Genomic DNA, 24,625 nt, shown 5'->3' on the forward strand with positions numbered 1-24,625 from the left:
CCATGACCTCAGGGGATAAGGAAGAGTGGATTATGCGTGGCCTCTCACTGCTTTAGTCTGATCTCCACTTAAATTTTGGTGATCAGAACTGATCATATGGCCTTGTCCACCTGCAGAACAGCTGGAAAACAGTGATCCTCAGAGCATCCAGGAGAGGAGAATGGGATATCGTTGAGTGCTGGTCATGTTGGGCATACCGGGGCCATGATACTTGTGTGAAGGAGGAAGGCCCTCAAGCCCACTCTGTGACAGGGGTGATCCTGTGGGCTGAGCTTTTTACTGTCATTGTCCCCTGGAATCCTCGCAATGAACTTGTTCCATTTCATTGTTGAGGAAGCCATAGCTTCAGGCCACAGACTCAGCCAAGGCCACCTGCTTCTGTGCTTGCCACCTGTGCAGGGCCTGATTAGAGGTGATAGGGCCACAGGAAGTGGGTGGATATGCCTGTGTGTTCGCCGCACGTGTGTAAGGACCTGGGCTTTGCTTTGTCTGGGCTCAGACCTCACCTGTCTTTGCCTCCACATCCCCAGAAGGTAATGTTGCTGTAAATCTAAGTGAATCTTTTTGTCTCTCTGAAGCAGCAAAATCACTGTCATTCTGGAGCCAGGGGAGGGCATGCAGTGAAATTTGAAGGATCTCTTTCAGTTCTATTCAGTAGAAAAAGAATTTCTTTAAAGGCTGGGAACTGAGTCCAGGTGCTTGCTATGCTAGGCAAATGTCCCACCACTGAGCCAGAGCCTCCGCTTCAATGATAGAGTTCCCTTTAAGGTCTGGGTGGGGAGACAGCAGCTGGAACTGGATGCCATAGAGTGGCCTCCTAGACACATTGGGCACAAGTGCCTTTGTGTGTGAGGGTGTGCAGGAGTAAACAAGTTGGGGATGCCTTTGTTGACTTCTGTAGGGCAGTGTGCCTTTGGGGACTCTGTCCTGGTGACTCCCGCTCTCGGGCTCTTACTGACTCCTCTCACCCTCAGGTGACTTTTCCCTGAACTGCCCCTTACTGCTTCTCAGCACCATATTGAGAATCATTTAATTTTTCATGAATACCCTAAGGACTTATGAAACCATTTAATGGGCAAGGGGCTCTGAGGGAATACATTGCAGGCAGGTGATAAAGAGCCTTTGGACTTGAAGATCATCATCACAGTGGTCTCTTGACTCCCCCATTATGCCTCCTGGCTGCTCGCCCCTTTGTGGCTTTGTAGCTGAACGTTTTCCACTGGAGACAAGGTCAGAAGAGAAATCAAACCAGTCCATGTTTCCTACTTGTTACTTTTTACTAAGATAGGTTCAGAAGGGACTGTTAGCTCTAATTGGGTTAGAATTCCTAAAGGTTTGTCAGAGCAACCTTCTACTCCTACCCCTTAAATAATCAAATTGGTTGTCCTGAGGAGAGTTTAGGAAGCTTTTTAGGGAGTTGTGACAGCCAGCCAGCAGCTTATGAGCATGTGCAATGTTAATCCTGCCCCCAGTGCCAGAGTAACAGGGTTTACAAACCAAGGCTGTTTTTGCCTTCTAGTCTCCTGCCACCTAGTGGAGAAAACAGAACATGCCAGCGGCAGTGGACAAACGACACTGTACAGATAGATTTATTACTGTTATTGTGGTCTGATTGACCAAATGATTTATTGTCTGCGAAATGTCCTCCTCATCGAGTGTCTCTCATTGTTCTCCAGGATATAGTAAATATCCCAGGTACAGATGAGGAATTGGAGATGCCAAAAGAGCGAGGAATTTACAGAAAACGTGTAGAGCTGGGACCTGGACCAGGTCTGTCAGATCCCTGTCTTGGCCTGGGTCTCATTGACCAGGCTGCAGTAATGGAGTTGGGGTTAGCTCCTATCCCTGCATCTAGCATGTGATGTCTTATGAGGTGTGTGCTGATTGGCAGGATTGTTCACACATGCTGTAAGCTTCCCTTCCAATATGCAAGGAAGGACATATGTTTGGTAGTGTCTGTCCTATCTGCTCAGTACACATGTAACTGCCTTTCCTACAGGGTAATTTTTTTTTTTTTTTTGGCTAGGTGTGATGTTGCATGCCTATAATCCTAGCACTCAGCAGGCAGAAGCAGGGGATCATATTATCAAGGCCAGTCTGGGCTACATAATGAGACTCCGCTTCTACCAAAGAGATCTAGGAACTGGTTCGATAGGGTAAGAGCACTTGCTGCACAAGCATGAAGACCTGAGTTTGATCCCTGGTACCCATGTGAATAGCCAGGAGTTGCTGCACACACCTGTAACCCTAGCGTGGCAGCCATGGGGGTGTGCATTAGAGACAGGAGAATCACAAAGACCTGCTGGCCAGTCTAACTGGAAAATGTGAGCTCCAGGCTCAGCAAAAGACCCTGCCTTCAGGGAATAAGGTAGAGGTACACATGCTTGGGTACCTGCCTGTGTGTCTGTGTGCACATGACACAGATGCATTTCAGAGAAGTTGGGAATTTTAGTTTGCCTGTGAAGGGGATTATGTCAGAGCATAAAGAAAAAAATCAGACTTAGTTCAAGGAGCAGGCTTTAAGTTGCAGCTCGGTTGTTTCTTACCCGATGGCCTTGGTTGACGGCTGCCTGAGGTTACGTCCCGGTTATGTACAAAGGGGTAAATAAAGCCAAGTGACAGTACTCTGACAGCCTGCCTGGCTAGCAAGGATCAGATGAGCTCCTGGCTGTAGGCTTGCTGTGTACACTAACAGGGTGCAGATTCCAGTCAGCGTTTCTGTCCCCTCTCAGAGCCTGGAAACTGGTGAAGATGTTCCCTCTTCTACCCAGAGCCAGTTGGCATACCTCCTTCCCCATGTCCAAGACCCGAGATTCCTTTTTGTCTCTGACTTTGGAGACTTGGCTTTCTCCAAGCAGCCACGGTCTCTGCCTTCCTTTCCCAGAGGAATCCTGGAGGTGGATGATCAGATCACCATCTCCATGGCAACCAGAGAGGTCCTTCTGCACTCCCACAGAGGGCCTGGAGTCTGTTCCCAGCAGTGGGGGCAGAGACAGAAAGGAGAACTCCAGTGACATTAGCCACACATCTGTCGGTAAGCTGCCACGTGTCTTTGGCCAGGTGACCAGCTGCCCCTGTGCTGATTTAGTGCTTAGATGAAGATGGGTGCCCTTCTGTGCTCCAGTTAGTTGCTGCGTGCTGACTCAAGGGACCTGGGTGAAGGAGCCATGGGCTACCCTTCATGCCTGGTCACAGTATACGATCAGGTCAAAGCAAAACTCTGCTTGTCCACTGCCTCTTTCTCTATCCCCAGGCAAACACTGAATCCCGTAAGACCTGTGTAAGCCCTGCTTCTTACCACCAGCCTTCCCCGTACTTAGGGAGTTGATAGTGTGCTGAGCTGACAGTGCTGCGGAAGGCATTGGAGGGTTGCTTCAAGATCTAAGCTCCATTGGGCTTGCGGAATTCTTACCTTAAGCTGGAGAAGTAGAATTGCCCAGGGTCTGGCAGTATTAACAGCCCTGGTGCTCCACCTACCCACATGGATTCAGCTTGAGTCTCTGGGATGGAAGCTAGTTATCAGGAACTTCCAGCACATGTGAAGTTAGGAACTTATGTCTTAAAAACTCAGCATATGAACCACAGTGGTCCTTGATGCCTTCCTCCACGCTGAGGCTACTTACAGGAGAGTGATCATTTGCAACTGATGGAAGTTTGCTGTGACCTTCTCAGCTGTCAGTTTCACCAAAGCCCTGGTTTTTGTAGTTTAAGAACCAGGAGATCCTTGAGGGCACTTATCACTGGGATGCAGTCAGGGTTATACTGATTTATTTAGTGTTTTCCCTGGGCATTGTATGTATTTTTCCCATTACAAGTCCATGAAAATTTGATGATCATTGGGTTTAGAGGTGTATACATAGTTTCCCGGCACTTGGGAATGTGGAGGCATCAAGATCAGGAGTTCAAAGCCCATCTTGGCCAAATAGCAAGTTCATGGCCAGCCTGGGCTGAATGAGACCCAATCTCAAAAGAAAAAAGTAACTAGGAATGTATTTTAAAAATTAAAAAACCCACACAAGTTGATTAAAGTGCCCTTGAAAAGAAAAACTTAAGGGTACTGGAGAGATGACTCAATGATTAAGAACACCGTTGCTCTTGCAGAGGACCTGGGTTTGGTTCCCAGCACCCGCATAGTGGCTTACAAATGCCTGAAACTCCAGTTTTAGAGGATCTGACATCCTTCCCTGACCTCCATGGGTGCCAGGCATGCACATAGTGCACATACATACATGATGTAAACAAAATACATGTACAAATAAATTGAATATTCAATTTGTAGAGAGCGTCCCCTGGACTCAGCCCCCAACACCCCATAAGCAGTGGTATATACCTATAATTCCAAAACTCAGGAAGTGGAGACAGAAGGACCAGAGAGGCTTCAAATCATCTTTAGCTACATAAAAGGAGGTTATGTCTTGCATAACCTATCTCAAAGGAGGGGAGGAAGAGAAAAGCAAAGTGAGGCTCATGAAGTGAGTACAGATATTATTAATCATCTGTTTTACAGATGGGAAAACTGAGGCTCTGCGTGGTTAAGTAGCATGTCCAAAGTCTCATGGCTGGTAAGAAGATTGAGAGTAGAAATGGTGTCTGATTCGATAGCCTGTGCCCTTGACCACTGCGTTGTCCCAGCCTCCCCGCCATCGTTTATGGGACATCAGGCACTGACAGGAGGAGGCTTGTGCCAGGAGAATACCTCATCTTGATGTTAGGCCATGGCCAAGGGCTCCAAGTGTTATCACCTGTTCAGCACAGGTCCCTTGGGCTCTGTAGGTGCCAGCCCCCAACTCTTCTGTGTTCCCTGGCTGTCACCTTCGCCATTTTCTATTTAACCACACCAAGTTCTTGAATGTCATTCTGTCAGCCACTCTGTTGTGTGGGCATTGTCCTTATCTCACAGAGAAACACTGAAGCTCAGAGAGGCTGTGACTCAAAGAAACCCAAAGCCAACCAGCTGGTAATCTACATCTGGTGTTTAAATCCAGACTCCCAGCTTCGTGGCAGCTCAGCTTTGGCATGGGCAAGAAGACACTGGATTGTTTGTGTGCCTTGGGAACTGGCTCTCCATCAGGGTAAAGGGAGCCAAGGACAAACCCGTAGCAGAGGGGGACAGGAGACTGAAACTGGGTTTGCATTTGATGGACTTGGGGGTTCTGTAGAGACTGTTCTATTAGAGCAGATGGTAGGAAGGAACTCTGGTTTCCCATGAGGCTACTCCTGCACCCAGGAGGCCATGGACAGAAGTCCAAGCGTTTTTGGAGCTCAGAAGCAAGCCCTGTGTTAGTAGGAGAATGCAGACACCCAGAACACAGTGTCCATTTGGAGCAGTATGATGCAGGGGCGGGTGGGCCACTCAGTGCTCAGAGGCTGTGGATTCTGTCATAGCCTCCTTCCTGACAGTACCCTGAAACGCTGCCACCTCGAGGCGTCCTGAGCTCAGAGATATAGTGACCAGCCCAGACTTAACCTCTGACTCTAACATTTTAGACCTCTGTTCTGCCATTTAGTTTGGGGACTGGAAAATGGCTGCTCACTCGACAGGAGGAAGGTTCCAGCACCTCTGACAGCCCCTGCCTAGCAAGACTGTTGTCTGTGCCCTGCTCCCCTGGAGTGGGCAGCGGCATAGCCTCTGGCTCTGCTTTAGTTCACCTGCTCAGCCCAGACTGTAGTGGGAAGGGCAAGAGCAGAGAGACCCACCCAGAAGGGGTGTCTCTGAGAACATATGCTACGCAGGCCAGCTGGGAACTCTTCCTCAGAGAGCCGACAGGAATTCCTGCTGGAGTGGATGTGGGTGTGTGAGAACCTGAATGAGTGGCAGGAGGATGATACCTGTAGCTGAGTCTGGGAAGCTATGATACAGCAGCTGCGTAGCACTTTGGTTAGATGTCTTACATTGGGATGTCTCTTAGACATTGAGCTTGAACAGGCAGCCACTCTGCGTAAAGGAGGAGACGTGGGCTGAATATATATCTGAGCGTTGTCAGCATTAGAAGGTGTTTCAGAGTAGGAGACTGGGTGAGGGTGCAATGTGTTGGGAAGAAGTCTTAAGTTTCCAAGTTCTCAAGTTCTGGGCCAGGGAGACAGGAGCACTCAGCTCCTGTGCTGAGATAAGTGTTGGGCCAGGAGGACTAAATACCTGGAACAATTCGTGGAAACCAAATGGAAGGAGAAGTGGTCCACGACCCTGAATGCTGCTGGTTTAAGTGAGGACTGAGCTCTGACCGTGCTTTGATCTAAGGCCCTCCCCTCTGGATGTTAGGTGAGAGTTGTTGCCTGTTTCTTCTTGGGTTCTAACTTTATTCCTCCCCAGGGCATGGGTCAGCGGTGAAGACTGATCTTGGGCTCTGATACAGTTTAGTTTCAGCCTAGTCTCCATCTTGGTTTCTGACCCCAAGACCCAGTTGTTGCAGCTGTCATATTTAATGCAATAAGGGACTAGGATCCTGTCTTTGTAGGTTTAATGTCAGATCCATATCTGATGTACCATCCCGCTGCTGTCATTGCAGAGAGCCAGGGAATAGCCACTGAGCATCATCTAGCTGGTTCTAGCCTACGTCCATCTTGGGTCAGAGCTTCATCGCATCTGCCTCAGAGAGCAGAGCTATGGCGTCTGAGCTCACTTCCTCTTCCTCCCAGGATTCTGTTCTGTTTACTCCACCTACCTATGTTCTAACCTATCAGGCCAAGCAGTTTCTTTATTAGTTAACCAATGGAAGCAACGGATATATGACACTCCCACATCAATATAAGCCACATGCGGATCAAGATAAGGAAAGTTCCCGTCACCCATGAAAGTTCCTTTGGGCCTCTCCCAGTCAGCACACTGCCTGCCTCCAGCCCTGGGTTTCATTTGTTCTTGAATTCTGTGCCACAGGGTCCTTTGCTGTGTACTTTCCTGTCAGGCTGTTTCTGTTCCTCATGGTGTCTGTCAGGTGGACCTTTGCGGATGGAATGAAGTGGCAGGTTCAGTGCTGCACGGTGTGAACCACAGTGTGTAAGCTTTGGTTGCAGGAGCTCCTGGGGCAGGACCACTCTTTTGCTGTTGCTCCGGTAGGACCGATGGTTATAGGCTTGGGCTTTCCTTCATGCTGCTTCCTGCCCATTTGCCCCCTATTGGTTCCCAGGTAGAAAATAAATGTATAGCTTTTATTATTACTTAGTTAGCCTTGATGTCACCCCTGTTGGGATATCAGGGCCACTCTGCACCTGGAATTTTACCCTGTACCTGTAAGTTCTTAGGTCCCCAGAAGAGGAAGAGAGGACCCCACACCTTTTTTTCAGCGTGAAACTTGAAGCCCCAAGTGTTTATGTCTAGCTATGCCTTTTGGTCCTTGGTTCAGGACAGCCTCAAAACAAAATTGTACACAGTGATCTCCCCCAGTGGGCACCCGAGGTAGGAGGAATGAAGTCTAAGCCACTTGGGTGAACTTACCTCTCACTGGCCAGTTCTCTTATTGCATGAATTAGTGTTTGAGCGCCTGTCATCTGGCATCTCTCAAGCATACTGGTTTCATTACAGGCTGAAAATAGAGTAGCTCACATTCGTAGGTGATGTCTTCTCTGAGTGGCATAGGATTCTGCCTGCATAGTGACTCCACACGGGAGCATGTGTCTGAGAGGAAGCTATGTTCTGTGAAACCACGGCTGGGGTCCCTGGGCTAGTGGGCTTTCTCAGCAGAGCCCCCAGTCCTGCCCCACCTCCAGCTTGACTCAGGATGTAGTCTGTGCCCCCTTCTGTCATGCCATTCCCCCACTCCCTTGCTCACTCAGTGTTCCAGCCATGGTGGCTATTTATACTCCTCTTAAGGGGCCCTGCTGTTTCATACTTGTGCCGTTGCCAAGCCTCCTCCTTGCCTAGAGCTCTGCTCCCGGCCCCCACCCACCTGACAAGCAACCACACATTGTTCAAGAGTCAATTAATAATATTAACAGTAGCAGCTAAGATTTATTGGGTGCTTGCTATGTGCTAGGTGCTGAGCACATACCATCCAGCTCAGTCCCCTTACTGTCCCTCTTTCCAGTCACTCAGCCAGTATTGTTGAGAAGTGGCTACCTGGTGCTAGGCACAGAGAGGTTTGAGAAGTGACAGAGAATGGATGGGAGCTGAGTCTGTCCTCTCCATCCCTTGCTCTCTGGAAGTGATAATCCCTCAAGTACTTGATCCTCTCCCCCCTCTTCTCTGCTTTACCGTGCCTGGGAATTTCATTGTCTTCCTTTACTGGGAGGGAGGGTGTCACTTAGAAATGTGTTCATTTTATGTGGCAGAAAACCTGATATTCTAGAGCTTTCATTTCCTACTTAGCAAGAAATGAGGTGGACCTGCTGATTGTAGTTGGCTCGGTAGCTCACAGCTCACAGAGTCATCACTGTTCTCCCATGGCAGCAGTATGGCTATCCTGGCTCCTGTCGTCATCGCATCCAAGTTCAAGGCAAACAATCAAACCAAAGGTCTTTCAGATTCTCATGGGCCAGATAGTGATTGCTTCTTCTTGTAGTAGACATCTTTCTGAGAATAAGGTCCATTTCTGCTTCATATATACCAAGCAGGGAAGAAGAGATGGTAGAAAGCTAACAGTGTTTATTAGTGTCCTGGGAGCAGCGGGACCACAAATTAATTCCTTCCAGGTTTCCAGAACATGAATGCTCAATAATGGTTTTTTCCTTATAATTTGCTTTTTTTTTTTTTTTTGGTTCTTTGAATGGGCAGGGAGGAGCACAAGGTCTTGCTGTTTAGTTCAGGCTGATCTTGAACTCATGATTCTGCTGCCCCAGCCTCCAAAGTGCTAGTATTATAGATGTGAGTCATTGTGTCCAGTTTCTATAATCATGTTATATGTAGTCTCCCCAGCTTTGTGTACACATCAGACATGCTACCATGCTTCTGTTACTCTTTTCACTTACATGATGACTTATGTCACCCAGATAATGTTAAGTGGTTGTACATTAGTCTGTCTTGAAGACATATCATAATTTATTTAGCCAGTTCCCTATACTTAGTCACTCAGATTGTTTTAAATATAATTTTGCAATCATAAACAGTCTTGTAAGTCTATCCAAAATTTTTTAAAAATTTTAATAGTCTGAGTGTGTTTTTTGGTTGTTTTGGGGTTTTTTTATATTTATGTTGCTTTTTGAGACAGGGCCTCATTATTTGCCCTGGCTGTCCCAGAACCCACTATGTAGACCAGGCTGGCCTCAAACACAACAGAGATCGCTTGTTTCTGCCTCCCTAGTGCTGGGATTAAAGTTTACGCCACCACACTTGTCCTTGTATGGGTGTTTTGCCTGCATGCCTGGTGCCCACAGAGACCAGAAGAGGATGTCAGATCCCTGGGCCTGGACTGGTTGTGAGTTACCATGTGGGTGCTGGGACTCGAGCCTAGGCCCTCTGGAAGAGCAGTCAGCACTCTTAACCACTTAGCCAACTCTCCACAGCCCCATGCAAGTATATTTTATGAGTATTTATAATTAATTATATATTCTTATCTTAGGGCACAGTTTTGAAATATGCTGGGTAGTTGGAGCAGTTAAACACACCTTCAGGATCTCTGCGAGTGTGTCCCTTTACAGCTCTGGGCTTTATTAATTAATACTATTCTTTCGTGGTGTTGGCCTTCACCCTCAGGGCTTCACACATCCTAGACAAGAAGCCTATCATTATTTTTTTAAGTTCTTGTTAATTTGATAGGAAAATTACACCAAGGCGGAAGGGAAAGTAGGTTGCGTTTTCTTTTATTGCAGTGAGGTTAACCTTTAAAAAGAGCATCTCTGGCCATTTGCTATTCTATTTTAAGTTTTCTTCTCCTTTCCCTAGCTCATTAGAATATGATGTAATTATCCTTTTCTCATCCGTTTGTAAAAGTGCCTTATCTACCTGGAAACACAGGGAAGTTCATAGGAGCTGACTTTGAGGGCTAAAGAGGTCTCCTTGATGGACAAAGAGCCGAGGACAGGGTTTTAGGAGTCATAGCAGCAGGTGCGGTGGTCTAGGGGTGGTACGGGGATGAGGATTCATGGAATGCTTTTCCTGCTATACACATCACAATACTGGTGGCTTTAAGCCACAGAAAGTTATCTTCATTGCGCGCATTATAGGCCCCAGATCAGGGCCTGTTGGGAAGCCCTTTCTTCCAGGCTTCAGGGGTCGAATTCCTGCGCGCTCCTCTCAGTGTTCCCTCCCTGTCTTCAAGGGTCTGTTCTGTCTGTGTTCTCCCCTTCTGTCTCCTAAGGACTTCAGGGGACTTAGTTCCTATAGGGTTCATCCAAGATGATTTTGTTTTGCGATCTTCAACATCTTCAAGTATCTTTTCTTTCAATTAAGGTCATACTTACAGATGCCAGGGTTTAAGACTAGACTCTCCGGCTATCTATTCAGACAGTTGTAGGAACTGGAAATGATCCTATACTACAGGGCAGGAGGTGGCCATGTAAAGGGGAGGCAGATGTGTACCACGAGGAGTCTTCAGCTGGCAAGTTAGGCTGTTTGAGCCGTTAGACTTGGCAGAGAACTGTGAGGTGTGATTGGGTTTTAGCTTGGCTGCCGTGGGGAGAAAATTATTGGCAAGAGTGGGGATTTGAGGAGATCCATGCAGAGTGGGAAGGGGGGGTTCTGGAGAGACTTGGAGGTCTTCCATCATCTGCTGAACTAACCTCAGGTTAAAGTTGGTGACTGGAAGATAGGTGTCCAGGGAGTAGTCAGAGATGGATATGCAGTCCAGACCTCTCAGGGGAGAGTTAAAAAAATGGGAGAGGACGCAGAGGAAAGGGTGGCAATGATCTGGAGAGCAATGGCCCCTGTCCCGTCATTTTATTATGAGAACTATCAGACATGGAGAAAAGTTGAGGGCATCGCACACTGAACAGCCCACTTACTGTTAGCTAGAGTCCATACTTACTCATGGCTGCCCCCTTTCACGTCGATCCATCTCCTATCCCGTTCCCTCTTATGTTTTATGTATTTCAGAATTGCAGATGACTCCTTCAGCCTGGCGTATCATCAATGAGTGTTCAGTATTTAGTGAACTGCATAAATACTAACCGTACTAAGATTTGGTAAATTCTGGTGATTGCATCTGTCTTTGTACCTCAGATCCCTGCCAAGATAGGGGATAGTTCCATTGGCCCAGAAGTACCTTTGTGCCTACTGTCATTAGCTCCTGTCCACACCCCATGCCCAGAGGCCACCAGTGTTTTTATGGTTAGTATTTCCAAACATTGGTCAGCTTTGTCTGTGCTGAAACATTATACATGCCGAAACATTCAAGCTGTGCACTTGTACTTAGCGTCATTCACTTAGCATAGTATGTTCAGAAATCACTAATACAGTTCCTTTCTGTTCCCTGGTGGTAGTCTATTTTAAGAGTCTATACGGAACAGCAGTTTTTAAGAGATGGGTGGTGAAAGACTTCACCAAGGAGATCAAGAACAGTGAAGGTGGTAGGAGAAAACTAAATATAGGAGTGGTTCAGATAACATGGACTTCTCTTTCTCTCCCTGCTCCCAAGCCCCCTCATTTCTTGATTCTCATTTTATAAAAAAGAAGTCTAAAGGTAGATCATTCCAGAGTCAAAAGGTGGCTTCATTATCTCATCAGTGACTCAGACTTCTAGTATTCTGTTCTGCCATCTTCAATTCTTTCTTCATCTTCAAAGTCATCTCATGGTTTAGCATGGCTGCTGCAGTTCCAGCCATGCAAACTGGCAACAAAAGGAAGAACAGTGAGGGCAGGGGGCAGTGTACTTCTTACCATTATTATTATTATTAAATTATATGTATGTGGTGTGTTGTATACTTGTTTTGTGAGTGTGTGTGTATGTGTACATGTGTGCCAAAAGTCCAGTTCAAATGTTTTTGCTTTGACACTCTCCACTTTTAATTTTTTAAAATTTGTGTGTGTGTGTGTGTGCGCGCGCGCGCACATGTATGCACATGAGTGCATGGGTATACCAGAAAATGGCATTAGATCCCCTGGAGTTGGTTGTAAGCTGCCTGATATGAATGCTAGACACTGAACTTGATCTTCCAGAAGAGCAGGCACACACACACACACACACACACACACACACACACACACTCTTACTCTTCTGTCTTCATGCACACCATATACCAGTGCTGAGGTCACAGGCATGTGCCACCATCCCTGGCAACTGTGCTTGGATGGCAGGCATTTTACCAACTGAGCCATCTCTCCAGCCTCCTTAACCAAAAGCAGCCATCTTCAAAGTCTCTAACGTCCACCTAACACCCCTACCGTTAGACAGGGTCTTGCTATGTATTCCAGGCTGGTCTTGAACTCGTAATGACCCTCCTGCCTCGACCTTCCAAGTGCTAGCATTCCAGGTCTAGGCTCTTACGCCCAGCTAGTCCTCTTGTTCATTAGTGAGGATTTATTTACATGCTACTAAGAAATGGGGTCCCTGTACCAGCCACCGAGCGTAGTGCCACTCCGAATACCGTGGGGTTTCTGCTACCGAGAGGGGAAATGGAGCTGACTGTCAGCAACTGCCTTGTCTCATTTTCCTTTTAGACTAGTGGCCAGGCCACGGCCACTTAGTGTTCTCCCTGTGGCCTTCAGAGACCGAAGCTCGTCTGTGCCTGGTGGGTTTCTTTTTCAGCCCTCTACTCCCTTAGAGAGTTGATTTCTCCATCCTTTTATGTATCCCTTTTCCCAATAGAAGTGTCCCACGCTCCCAGCATTTTATGAAAGGCACGAACAAGAAAGGAATGACCTAGAAATGCTTGTAGAGGACATCTGGCCAGTCCCCATGTCTGTACCCTGTGCTCCTCTTATTGGTCAACCATGAGGAGGGCCAAAGGCAGGGTGCTGGGATTTCTTTGGAGTGAACTTCAAACAGGACAGGATAGCCCTTGAAGACTCATAAGGACCCAGGGTCAGATCCTTACCTTGATCTTAGGCAGATGTCTGAGGCCCAGTGGCCTCTTCTGTGAGTACTGCCTTGAAGAGGTGGTTAGATTGACCAGGATTTGGCCAGGTCTGATTGTGCACACAGAGGAATGGCTGCCAGAGACCTGGGGGATGCCAGGTATTGCATTAGAAGTGAACCAGGACATATTCTCTTTTGGCCTATATGTGAACTCTGCCCTTAGGTAATACCTTCATTCCCCTGCTGCCCAACTGGGTCAGGCCAGCTGTTGGCTAGACCAGGTTTACCATAGTTCATTTGCGCACACTCTTAGCTTCAGCATGACCAGGGAGATCCAGAGCTCCTGTAGGAGTAAAGAGGACTGTGGGTTTTCATGGACACGCCTGTCCTGAGGAGATACAGCCTATGTCCCCAGACAGCTTAATGGGCATCTGCTAAGCCCTGGGGTAGGAAGTCGGCAGAAGCAGGTGCAGAGAGCCCAGGGGAAGCTATCGACTGCCAACAGCCAGATTGGACCGAGTGTAGCCGTGGCCTGCCTGGCGCTCCATTGACCTGGTGACACCATTCTCAGGCTGCTGGCTGCCTGTGGGCTGGTGTGTTATGACAGAAGAGGAGGAGCCAGGGCCCCCACAGAGAGCTTGACTCACTGGGGCCTTCCTGGCTTAGACCTCGGGTTTGAGGTGGATGGTGCATCCTTCTTATTCACTTGGCTACTCCTGCTTTCCAAGAGCTTGTTATGTGTCATTTGTGGGTGCTGGGCACTTGGCCACAGCTGAAACACTCAGTTCTTGCCCCTGAGGCTTCCGGGAGGCCAGGTGCTATTGGTAAACTGTCCCAGGGAGAACATCCTGGAGGAAGTGATGTCTGAGCAGATAACAGGACAGGCCCAGCCAGGCTCCTCTGACATACTGGCCACAGTCCCAATACCCAGGTCTCTGTCAAGGTTTAGGAACCATATGACAAATTCCTGTGTTTTCAGCAGGCCCAGGGTGCAGGGCACTGGCTGCCAGCAGTGACTCCAAGGCTCCCTGTTTGCGTTCCTCTGTGAGACATGGTGCCAGCTCCTTCTGGCCCCTCCCCACTTAGGACTCCTTCAGGTTGGAGGAGACCTTGCATCTTGCTTACAGCAACCCCACTGTACTCTCAGATATCCCGATAGTGGACTGGGATGTTAGGAACAGCAACACCCAATTCACTGGCCATTCACTGGCTGGGAATGGTGTAAGGGTCTTAGTGAGGCCATCCTGTAGCTTTCGTGCAAACCCTGGTGGCCTAACTTATTGCCCCCAGGAGGGCATCTGTGTGGGCGCTGGAGCTTGTGTGGCACTGGGAGGGGTTAATACAGCTTTACTTTCTGTCCCTTTCCCTCCCTCCTGCTCTGAAGGAAACTGCGTTGGAATTGTAGACTTAAGTGCTGGCTTTTGAGGAGACTGCTGCTCACCCAGTCCCTGCCAGGCCTGGGCACAGCCCTCTCTCCCACGCCTGCCTTCCTTGGGCTCTGTCCTGCTTGCAGGGTCTCATTCAAAGGACTGAGGGCCTCCTAGGGCACACTTTCTGGGTCCTTCCTACCCCCAAACCTGCCCTGCTCACCCCCTAGGGATTGAGCTCAGTGTACAATGGTACCCAAGGAGGAGGGACCGAGGAAGTGACATCGCTTGGCCCGCCCCCACCTCCTTATTCCCTATAAAAAGCAAAATGGTGACTCAGAGAGAAGTTGGAAGCGTCCTGCCTCCTTCTCCCACTGTTAATTTTTAGACGTGGAATTAGGCAGGAGGCAAGGGAAACACAGATCCACATACGCAGCTGACATGCTATTAGGCGGGTGGCAACAGCAGCTCCGCTCCTCCCTGACTCCCAGCAGCCTCTGACGGACTCAGCAGAGCCTGTGCCTGCTGGAGCTCCCACCCTCCTCCCCAGGCCTGGCTGTGCAGCCCCTGCCCTGGCCCAGGGTGCATGGTGCAGCAGGGACCATGGCAGCTGGGGGCCGGCGCCGGCGCCCACTGCGCTACCAGTCCCTGGCAGCCTTGGTGGAAGACTCTCAGTGGCCTTTCTTGTTCCTTGTCTCAGACTTCAGCTACGGTGCCGAGGACTACGACGCAGAGGGGCATGAGGAGCAGAAGGGGCCCCCCGAGGGCTCGGAGACCATGCCGTACATCGACGAATCACCCACCATGTCGCCCCAGCTCAGCGCCCGCAGCCAGGGTGGTGGGGACAGCATCTCACCCACCCCACCTGAGGGGTTGGCACCTGGGGTAGGTACTCCTGTTTCCTCTTCTGGGGAGGGGAGGGGAGATAAGACAACTTGTGTGAAAAGTGGGCCAGGGTCTGCTTAGGACAGTGTTAGCAGTGGGGCTGGGGGAGGGTGGGCCTGGACCCCTGGTGCCCTGTCATGTAGGTCCTCTTCTGCTACCCCTCCCCTGTTCCCCTGCTCTGCCAGCTGTTGATTCTGTCCAGGGCACCCTCATCCCCCTTTCAGCATCTCTTAGTCTCTCAACAGGATGGGGAGGGGACCCTGGAAGGACCAGACTTTCCTCTCTGTACCTGGCTGAATGCACAGTGGCCTGTGGGAACAAGTGCCCCACAAAGCCGGGACTGGTGGGGTAAAACGCGGTGCTTCTGTAGTGTTCCCCAGGGCTGAGAGCCTCCAGCCTTGTTCCGTTCCACAGGAAAGGATAAGCCTGAGACGCCTATCTTCCCTGCTTCCCGGAGAGGCAGGGGCTCCCTCTCAGAAACCTTTTGGAAGAAAGATTAAGTACACTTAGACAGGGCAGGGAGATAGGAATGTGGGGGCGGGGGGGTTGTAGTACTTAGAATCAGTGCTGTTCCTGGTGACAGGGACTGACACTGGGCACAGCTCATGAGTGTGCGCATCTGAAATACATGAGCCAGCCAGGCAGAGAGATTCATTCCCTGGGGCTCTTTTTCTAGAGTTGGGGGAAAGAATCATAGCTGTTTGTTTTGGTGGCGGGAGCTCGGTTTCACGGGTCCTTGGTCCAGCTTGTCCAGGTATTTGTGGGGTTCTCTTTCCTCTCTGAAGCCCCCAGGGAGCATTAGCAATGCTATGCAATGCATTTCCCTTCTCTAATGCCTAACCCCTCCACCCCACCTGGAGACTGCCTGGACTCTACCATTTGGAAGAACCCCTGCTCCTTTCTACCCTCTGCAGGCTCTCACCCCCACTTCACACACTGGGGTGGCTGCTATAGCCTTTGGCAACAAGGGCCTTGGCAACCAGCATCCCACTTGGGGGAAGCCACATTGTTGTCATAGCAACAAAGGCCTAGGCAGAGCTCAGCGGCTGCCAGGTGGTGCAAGTTTGGGAAGGGATGGTGGGGGGCAGGTAAGAGGTGGAGGGGCTGGGTGTGGGTGTTGACCAGCCTCAGGCTCCCCACAGCCAGCATTCTTGGGTGTTGTTGCCCTAAGGAGGGGTGGTGGATTAGAGACAGCCATTTTGGCCGTGTCGAGGCAGTGTTTGGACCAATGGAGGAGAGGCTGTTCTGCGATTTGGACTCAGGCCAACCAGGAGAAAGAAGAGAGAGGGAGAACTCTGGCTCCCCATCTCTCTGCCTTCTGGTTGTATGTCAGTGGGGTTCAGATCTCTCCTAGGGACTTAGCCCATAAGTCCCACTGTAAGCAGGTGCACGATGATGCCCTGTGTAAGCTCCGTGCAGGGCCTGGCCTCCCTCTTGTCTCTGCCGTTGTCTCCCTTCCTCTCCTTCTCTTGACTACCTTGTAGGAGCATTCATCCATGGGTATTCGGATTCCCTGGTGAAAAGTCCTGCCCATGCTCTATGCATAGCAGGACTATATCCCTGCCTTGTGTTCTTTGCTCTGGGTAGCAGCTTCACTTTGTTCCCATTGTTGTTGGTGGTCAGAAGGGAATAACTTGAGTGGAAGATTTTGAAATGTTTAATATTTTACAGAGAGAACAGTCATCTGAAGTACTTGGGGCCCTCAGTACCAGTTTGCACTGCATTGGATAGATAGGGAGATCACTGATGCCAGTTGGGAATGGCTGGGACAGTTCTAGCTGCAAGCTGCTCTACTCCTGCCTGCCTGGAGCTAGCTTCCTTTCTGCTTTTTCTGTTGCATTACTGGCCCCATCTAGTGGACCCTGCAAGTATTGTCATTTGCAATAGGGTGCCTGAAAGGTGTAAACCCCCTTTCCCAGTACTTAGGGTGGTTTGTTTTTGTTTTTTAAAAGGTGTGTTCGTGTGCTGTCTCTCTCTCTCTCTCTCTCTCTTCTCTGTGTGTGTGTGTGTGTGTGTTTTATGTTCCTGCTACTTGGCTGTGCTCATTTGGCCAGGCAGTCTCCTCCCCTGCCAGGCTTCCTGTTAGGAACTTGGAAACAGAGGGGACTTTTGGACCAAATCAGACAATTGTTCTAGATATTCAGATATCTAGCCTTTGGCACAGCCTGGCAGCTGAGCTTTCCACACCCAAACATACAGCCAAGCTGTACCTGTGAGGTCATAACCCAAATGGGTGGTGTGTGTGTGTGTGTGTGTGTGTGTGTGTGTGTGTGTGTGTGTGTATGTATATAGAGAGATTTGATAGAAGGAACTGACTTGTGGGTATAGAGGCTAAGAAGTCCTACCCTCTGCATTGGATACTGGAGTTTCAGGAGAGCCAATGTATAGTTTTAGTTCCAGTTCAAAGGCCCAAGAATCAGGTGATCCAAAGGTAAAAGATTCTAGGTGAAAAACCAATAGAATTAAACTCAAGAACTCCCAGTGTTCAGTCTGAGTCCAAGGCTAGAAAAGACCAGTGCTGGCGGCCATGCGGGTGGAGCCTCTGCCTTTCTGAGACAGGATCTCTATGTTTCCAAGGCTGTCCTGAAATTTACTTGGTAGTCCTCAGCTGGCCTGGCACTCATAATGCTACTTGGGCCTGGGCCTGGGCCTGGGCCTGGGCCCTGGGTCACGCATGCTGGCTGAGTGGAGCCCCTCTTTCTTGGCCTTTTTGATCTTGGGTTTTCAATTGACTGGATGAGATGTCACCCTCTCTGAGGTCATTTGTCCATCAGTAAATGGAAGATTCGGAGGATTTCCTCCCATGTGACCTGACACGGTTACCACGAGTCTGCCATGAGATGACATTAAGGGCCAGAATACCATGTAATTTGTAATATCTGAGCCAGGCAGTGGTTGTGCACACCTTTAATCCCAGCACCTTGGGGAGAGCATCCGCTTTTGCTCAGTCTGTAGATTGAGATGTTCATCTCATTGTGAACCATCCCACAAACACCTGGGATAATGTTTAGGCACCCTAAAATTAATACATAGAGTGAACTATCAGTACCTTGGATCAGTGACCTAGAGTCTGGAAATAATGTAATCTTTGCACAGATGAAATCTGTGCTCTAGGACACTGAACAAGGGTCATAATTCCTTGGAGCCTCATGTCCCCAGGTCTGAACAGCATTGGCTCCTCTGAAGGGAAGTGTGAGGAGTGGCCAGGGGTTTGCTCACACGGAGCCTTTAGTGACTACATTCGGTTCCAGCACTCAGAATGTGCAGAAAAATTGTGGCTTCTAGGCCAGACTGGGCTATATAGTGAGCCCCTGTCTCAAACCCACAAGACTTTTGTCATTGGCTTTTAGAGGGCTGGGACCAGCAGCATTGCAAGGACTCAGTCTGGTAAATAACTGTTGGGAAATGAATCTGCCTTTGCAGGCCACCTCCTTGGACAGGTCTGTCTTTCCAAGTGTGATGGCCTCAGCCAAGACATGATCTCCTCACTCCCCAGTATAGATTTGCTGTGAAATTTTCATCTTGGTTTGTGCCCCAGAGGTGACAGGTGAACACAAACAGGCCTTTCCCAAACCTAGGCTGGGCAGGGTACCCTGGCACAGGGTCAGGGGTTATCAATTGCTGGAGGCTCGATTCAACTGAGAGAGTGTAGTTTCCTTCGGGAGATAGGGTGAAGATACTCCCACTCAGCTGCAACTTCCTGTTTCAGAACCACAGTCTAAGAAAACCTCATTCCTATAGACCTCAATTCCTGTCTTCTCTCTGGATGGTGCAGCAAAAGGGATCCCAAGACAGAAGACATCTGGGTTTTCTTTGTCTTCTGCTACTTTGAAGATGTGTCACCCAAGAGATGTCACCCTCTCTGAGGTCATTTGTCCATCAGTAAATGGAAGATTCGGAGGATTTCCTCCCATGTGACCTGACACGGTTACCACGAGTCTGCCATGAGATGACATTAAGGGCCAGAATACCATGTCATTTGTAATATCTGAGCCAGGCAGTGGTGGTGCATACCTTTAATCCCAGCACTCAGGAGGCAGAGGCAGGCGGATCTACAAGAGCTAGTTTCAGGACAGGCTCCAAAGCTACAGAGAAACCCTGTCTCGAAAAAACAACAACAGAAACAAAAAACCCCACAAAACCAGTTTGTAATGTCTATGGGTGCAGATCTCAGCTGGCATGAGGATCCAGAGGTAAAAGTGGAGGTGAAGAAGTGACTGTCATTGTTTTAGTTAGGGTGTCTATTGCTGTGAAGAGACACGGTGGCTGTGGCAACTCTCATTGGGACTGGCTTGCAGTTTCAGAGGTTCAGTCTGTTATTGCCATGACAGGAAACATGGCAGCTTGCAGGCAGACATAGTACTGAATAGGGCTGAGAGTTCTCCATGTGGATTGGCAGGCAGCGGAAAGAGTGTATGTAGCTTGAGCATCTGAGACCTTAAAGCCCCCCCCATGACACATTTCCTCCAACAAGGCCACACCTCCTAATAGTGGCACCCCTATTGGGGCAGTCCATGGTGTCTCTGTATGGTATGTGCCATGCTGTCATTTTACCATTGGGGAAACTGAAGCTTATGGAGTTGACATAATTTGCCAGAGACTGGTGTATCCCGTGGGACCAGGACACATTTCAACCTGGGGTCTCGTGAAGCTTAAGCCTGGGTGGTGCTGCCAGACCCCTCTCAGTCTCTCCTGGGTGAAGCTCTGACAGCCCCGCTGGCCCCCAGTTCTTGGGGCTTGCAGCTGCCATTGTAGATAAGGAGCACCATTCTTGGTCGCGCCTTTGTGCACCCCTTAGATCCCCAGGTAAACTCTCAGGCTCCTCTGGGTTCCTGATTGGTATTTGGGATTGAATTGTGTAGTTCTGGAACCTGGGGAGGGGGGGGGGGGGGGGGGGGGGGCTGGGGCGGGGGGGGGGGAGTAGGAAGAGTGGGGAACAGAGCTAGGCAGAATCGCTGTCTGCTCTCCCTTCTGTCTCAGGCCGAGGCGGTCATCCCTAAGTGAACAGACATGTGGAGAGATTGCGGCTCCAGGGCCTGCACATTCTTCTCTGTTCTAATCTGGGGGTGGTGGGTGCCCTGGTAAGAGACTCAGCAGCCCAGTGCATCTTCTCCCCGTCTCTGCTGCAGAGAGCGTACTAACCATCCCCTCCTGTGCATTGTGCTGTGCTTTGTTGCCATCACTTCCAGCTGCTAGTAGAGCTCTTCTTACATACATGAAAAAAACCTAGGGCTCAGGTGCTTTGTGCCTTGTCCACACTGGGCAGGAGGCAAATACAGTACCTTACTTAGGATACTGTCCACTCTCTAGTGAACTCTTCTTACCCTCTCCAGGCCGTGCACCCCCTTTCACACCCCACAGTAGCTTCCTTGGTGTCTTCCCTGATGGGTTGCACCTGACTGGCCTGGCTACCTTTCCCTTGTCTCTCTTCTCCCACTAGCCTGCTGGGACCACAGTTCGTGAATGTGTTTCTTACCTGCAAACAAGGCTACTCCCAAAGTCATATTTATTTGGTAAAGGTATGCTAATTGACAGGTGCCCAGGGTACTGTGGGTAGGAGGGTGGGCCCAGCCAGAACAGTTCTCTGCCCTAGATATCCTGAAATTGGAAGGAAGGCAGGAGGGAGAAAAGAGGCGACTGATGAAGATAATGATTTCATTGGGTGTTAATTGCCCACGAAACAAGCGTGGCTGTTACCACTAGTGTCCTCAAGCTGGGTGTGATAGCCCATTTCTCTAGCTAGTACTGAGGAAACTGAAGCAGGAAGATATTTGAGTTTGAGGCCAGCTTGGACTCATCGTGAGTTCTAGGCTAGCCTAGACCAAATAGGGTGACAGTGTCCTTTTTTTTTTTTTCCCAAATGTCCTCATGGATGGCACAGAGGTGAACCGCTGGGGTCAGAGGCTCTGCTTGTCTCTGTATTCTCCCAGGGGCTCAGAAGGGTCCTGAAGAACCCGGCAGACTGCTCTCTGCTGTGCTATTTTCTGTTGTTGTTACTGAGTTTCTCCACCGGTGGGTGCTAGCAAGGCCAGCACTGTTTTCTTCCCTTCCCAGAGAGGATGCCGTGCCAGTGTGGTAGGTGGTCCATGCAGCCCTCACCCGCTGCCTGCATGGCAGGAAGACGTGGAGGAAGGCTATACACACTTAGCAACCATAGTACTTTATGGGCAACTCCAGTCTTCTGCGCTGCCTTTAGGGTGGGCCTTACCGAGGGTGCACTGATGCTGTGGAATGTAGTATATAGCAGGGTACCTGTAAGCACAGTCCTCTGCTCCTCCCCAGACAGGAGCCTTTAGTACCCATTTTGCCTCTTCTGAGGCAGTTCTCATTATGAAACCAGGCTGGCCTTGAGTTTGCAGTCATCCTGCCTGGGCCTCTTGTGTGCCGGGATTGCAAGCGTGAGCTACTGTGTTTGTTTAAGTTTTACCCCGTGCCATGTGACATTGGCCAGTTCAGCCAGCATCACTCCCCTCTACTGTAAATGGGGGATAAACAATCCCATTTGGTTTCTGCAGGAACCAGGTAACAGTGTAACAAGGTAAACTGGTATGCCATGCAGTGGACTGCTCTGGAGATTAGTTGAATTTGAATCCCTGTGGGATGTAAATACCATTTTATCTTGGGCTTCTGCCTCTGGAGTGCTGGGATTACAGACCTGTGCCACTGACAGACCTGGTGTTTGAGTAAAGCGAAACATATTACTCCATTAAAATGAAAACTAAATGTCTTTTTTCCCCCAAAGGGCTTTAGAAAATCGTTTATTTGGGATGTGATGTTTGAAACGGTGGAATGGCATAGTATAGAATACAGTTGTTTCGCTTTGCTCCCTGACGTTCATAGCTGCTCATGTAGCTGTACGCACTGAGAAACTTCTTCACAGTTGTACTAATGCGTTAAGTAAGGCTGTTTCTTTTCTTTGTGTATGTTGTAGTGAAGGCTGCTTGTTTGTTTTCCTGGCCGCCCAGACTCCCGAAATAATCACACAGAAACTATTATTATTTATCACTGCTTGGCATACATGGAGGCATAATGTTGTGTATACATAATAAATAAATAAATCTTAAAAAAAAAAAGGAACGAGCCGGGCGGTGGTGGCGCACGCCTTTAATCCCAGCACTCGGGGGCAGAGGCAGGCGGATTTCTGTGAGTTCGAGACCAGCCTGGTCTACAAGAGCTAGTTCCAGGACAGGCTCCAAAACCACAGAGAAACCAAAAAAAAAAAAAAATGAAACAGCTATCTAGCATTTATACAGGTAATGAGCTTCCTGTTCTTGAAAGGATCCCAGAAGAGGCTCCTGTTGGAAGAGATTCCTCCCCTGGTAGTTATCTTCTGGGTTGCCTTTTGTGCTAGGATACCACTTCATTGACTGAGTTCTTATAAAGCTGAGCCCTCTTTTTTTCTGATTCTTGGGAGACCCAGGGCTATGTATATGCTAAGCAGGTACTGTGTCACCAAGCCGCATCCCAAGTCCCAGAGTCCCCATACTAAGGCCATCCATGCAGCATTTTTAAGAAATGCACAATATCCACAAGCCAGGCAGTGGTGGCGCACGCCTTTAATCCCAGCCTTGGAAGGCAGAGGCAGGTGGATCTCTGTGAGTTCAAGACCAGCCTGGTCTACAGAGTGAGTTCCAAGACAGCCAAGGCTATAAAGAAAAACCCTGTCTTGAAAGACAACAACAAAAAAAGAAAAAAAAAGCTGTCCGATGTCCTCAAAAGAAAGTCTTGTGACCTTGGGTGGGTTCTTAGGGAACGGGTCATGGAAGAGGTAGAGGTAAGGGAGCTGCCTAACCACTGAGTGTGGAAAAGTCCTTAGAGGGTTGAGAAACACAGTGGTCTGGTGTGGGTGAGTTACTGGGTCCCCTGGAAGAGGCTGGAGGTGACTCTGGTGGGTCTTCCCTCCACACACATCTGCTAAAGGAAGAAGGGGAGAAGAGCTGGTGCTTGCTAAACACTTAGCGCAGGTCATTTAGCTGCCCTGTGTGTACCAGGCCTTCTGGCAGCCCTAGAGATGCAGTAACGATCCCCATTTTATGGAGTCAGACACACTACCTTTGCACAGCAAGGCTATTCCCGTTTTATAGATGAGGAAAACAAGGCATGTTTAAATGCTTTGCCCAGTGTTACAGAGCTGGCAAGAGGCAAAAACTAGAATTCAGATTCAGAATCCAATGGAATATATTCTCTGTGTGTGTGTCTGTCTCTCTCTGTGTCTTTCTCTCTCTGTCTGTCTCTCTCCCTCTCATGTGTGTGTGTGTGTGTGTATGTGTGTCTGTGTGTGTGCTGCCACCATGCATGTGGTCAGAGGACAACTTTGGATGTTGGTCTTTGTCTTCTGTCCTGTTCTTTTACTGTTTTCTGCTGTGTATGACAAGCTAGCTGAACTGCAAGCTTCTGGAGACTTCATCTCAGCCTCCCATCTCCCTGTAGAAACATGCTGGGATTACAGATAGCTGCATTACTGCTGTGGACTATTAGGCAGGCTCTGGGGATCCATACTCAGATGATCAGGATCATGTTCCATACACTGAATTCCCTGAGCCATCTCCTGAATCCTGAGTGCTTTTGTTAAATTTTAAAAAGCAACTTATTTGGCATTTGTGTGTGTGTATGTGTGTGTGTGTGTGTGTGCGCGCATGCGTGTGTGCACACATGCACATGCTTTCATGAAATTATGTGCTTCACAAGTGTGTAGGAGCCCATAGAGGCCAAAAGTGGGTCTTGGATCCCATAGGACTTGGGTTATAGTCAGTTGTGAGCTACCGTGTGGGTGCTGGAACTGAGTCCAGATCCTCTAGAAGAGCAGTTAGCAATCTTAACTATTGAGCCTTCTCTCCAGTCCCTGATTTTGTTAGTTTTACCATATAAACAGCATTGACTTATACACAATAGCTTTATGCTGTTAAATTCTACGTGAGTTTTGTTTTGAGACAGTGTCACACTGTAGCCCAGGCTAGCCTTGAACCTATGGCAGTTCTTCTGTCTCTTTCTCCCTAGAACTTGACAGCCATGAGCCACCATGCCAGATTCATGTCTGCTATGTTGGAAAGAGGGAGGAGCAAGGGTATGGAGGGTGAGAGTCTGGTTCTTGACTCCACCTGCCCTGGCACTGTGCCAGGGGCCTGCCAGGCTCCCCAGCCTCGTAGTGGGGCTTGAGCTTCTGCCGGAAGAGTTGGGTGAACATCTTCACACCAAGGAAACTGTATTTGGCAAATCCTGGAGATGGGAATGTGCCTGGCCCTTGTCACCAGTGTGATGGGTTGAGTCAGCTGCCCTTGTTTGGTCTGACTTAGTGGCTTCCTGTTGAGCACAGAGTGAGCAGTGTTTGAGAATGAGTGGTGTGTTGTCAGATGAGGGGTACACCAGAGAACGGTCATGCGACTTGCCTGGAATCCTTCCCCACCTCCCCTGCGGCTATCATGGTGAAATCCAGAGCCTCCTACCCTGTCAGACTCGATCACTTGATTCTTTGCTGGCCTCTGAAGCTTC

General features: G+C 49.2%; 1 protein-coding gene across 3 annotated transcripts in view; it reads left to right on the top strand.

Moving 5' to 3' along the window:
* Positions 1–24,625, top strand: part of Abr (ABR activator of RhoGEF and GTPase) — a 199,698-nt gene that overhangs the window by 91,849 nt on the left and 83,224 nt on the right. For 2 of the 3 annotated variants that reach the window (XM_050128662.1, XM_050128663.1), the window contains exon 2: positions 14,952–15,136. In XM_050128662.1, coding sequence (XP_049984619.1) covers positions 14,952–15,136 — 185 coding nt within the window. Of the gene's footprint in view, positions 1–11,182; positions 11,198–14,951; positions 15,137–24,625 lie in introns of those variants that run through there. The other variant, XM_050128664.1, reaches the window with a different exon arrangement.

Source organism: Alexandromys fortis, unplaced genomic scaffold (genome assembly GCF_014885135.2).
Source record: "Alexandromys fortis isolate MF-2015 unplaced genomic scaffold, M_Fortis_MF-2015_v1.1 scaffold_80, whole genome shotgun sequence".
Taxonomy (NCBI): Eukaryota; Metazoa; Chordata; class Mammalia; order Rodentia; family Cricetidae; genus Alexandromys; species Alexandromys fortis.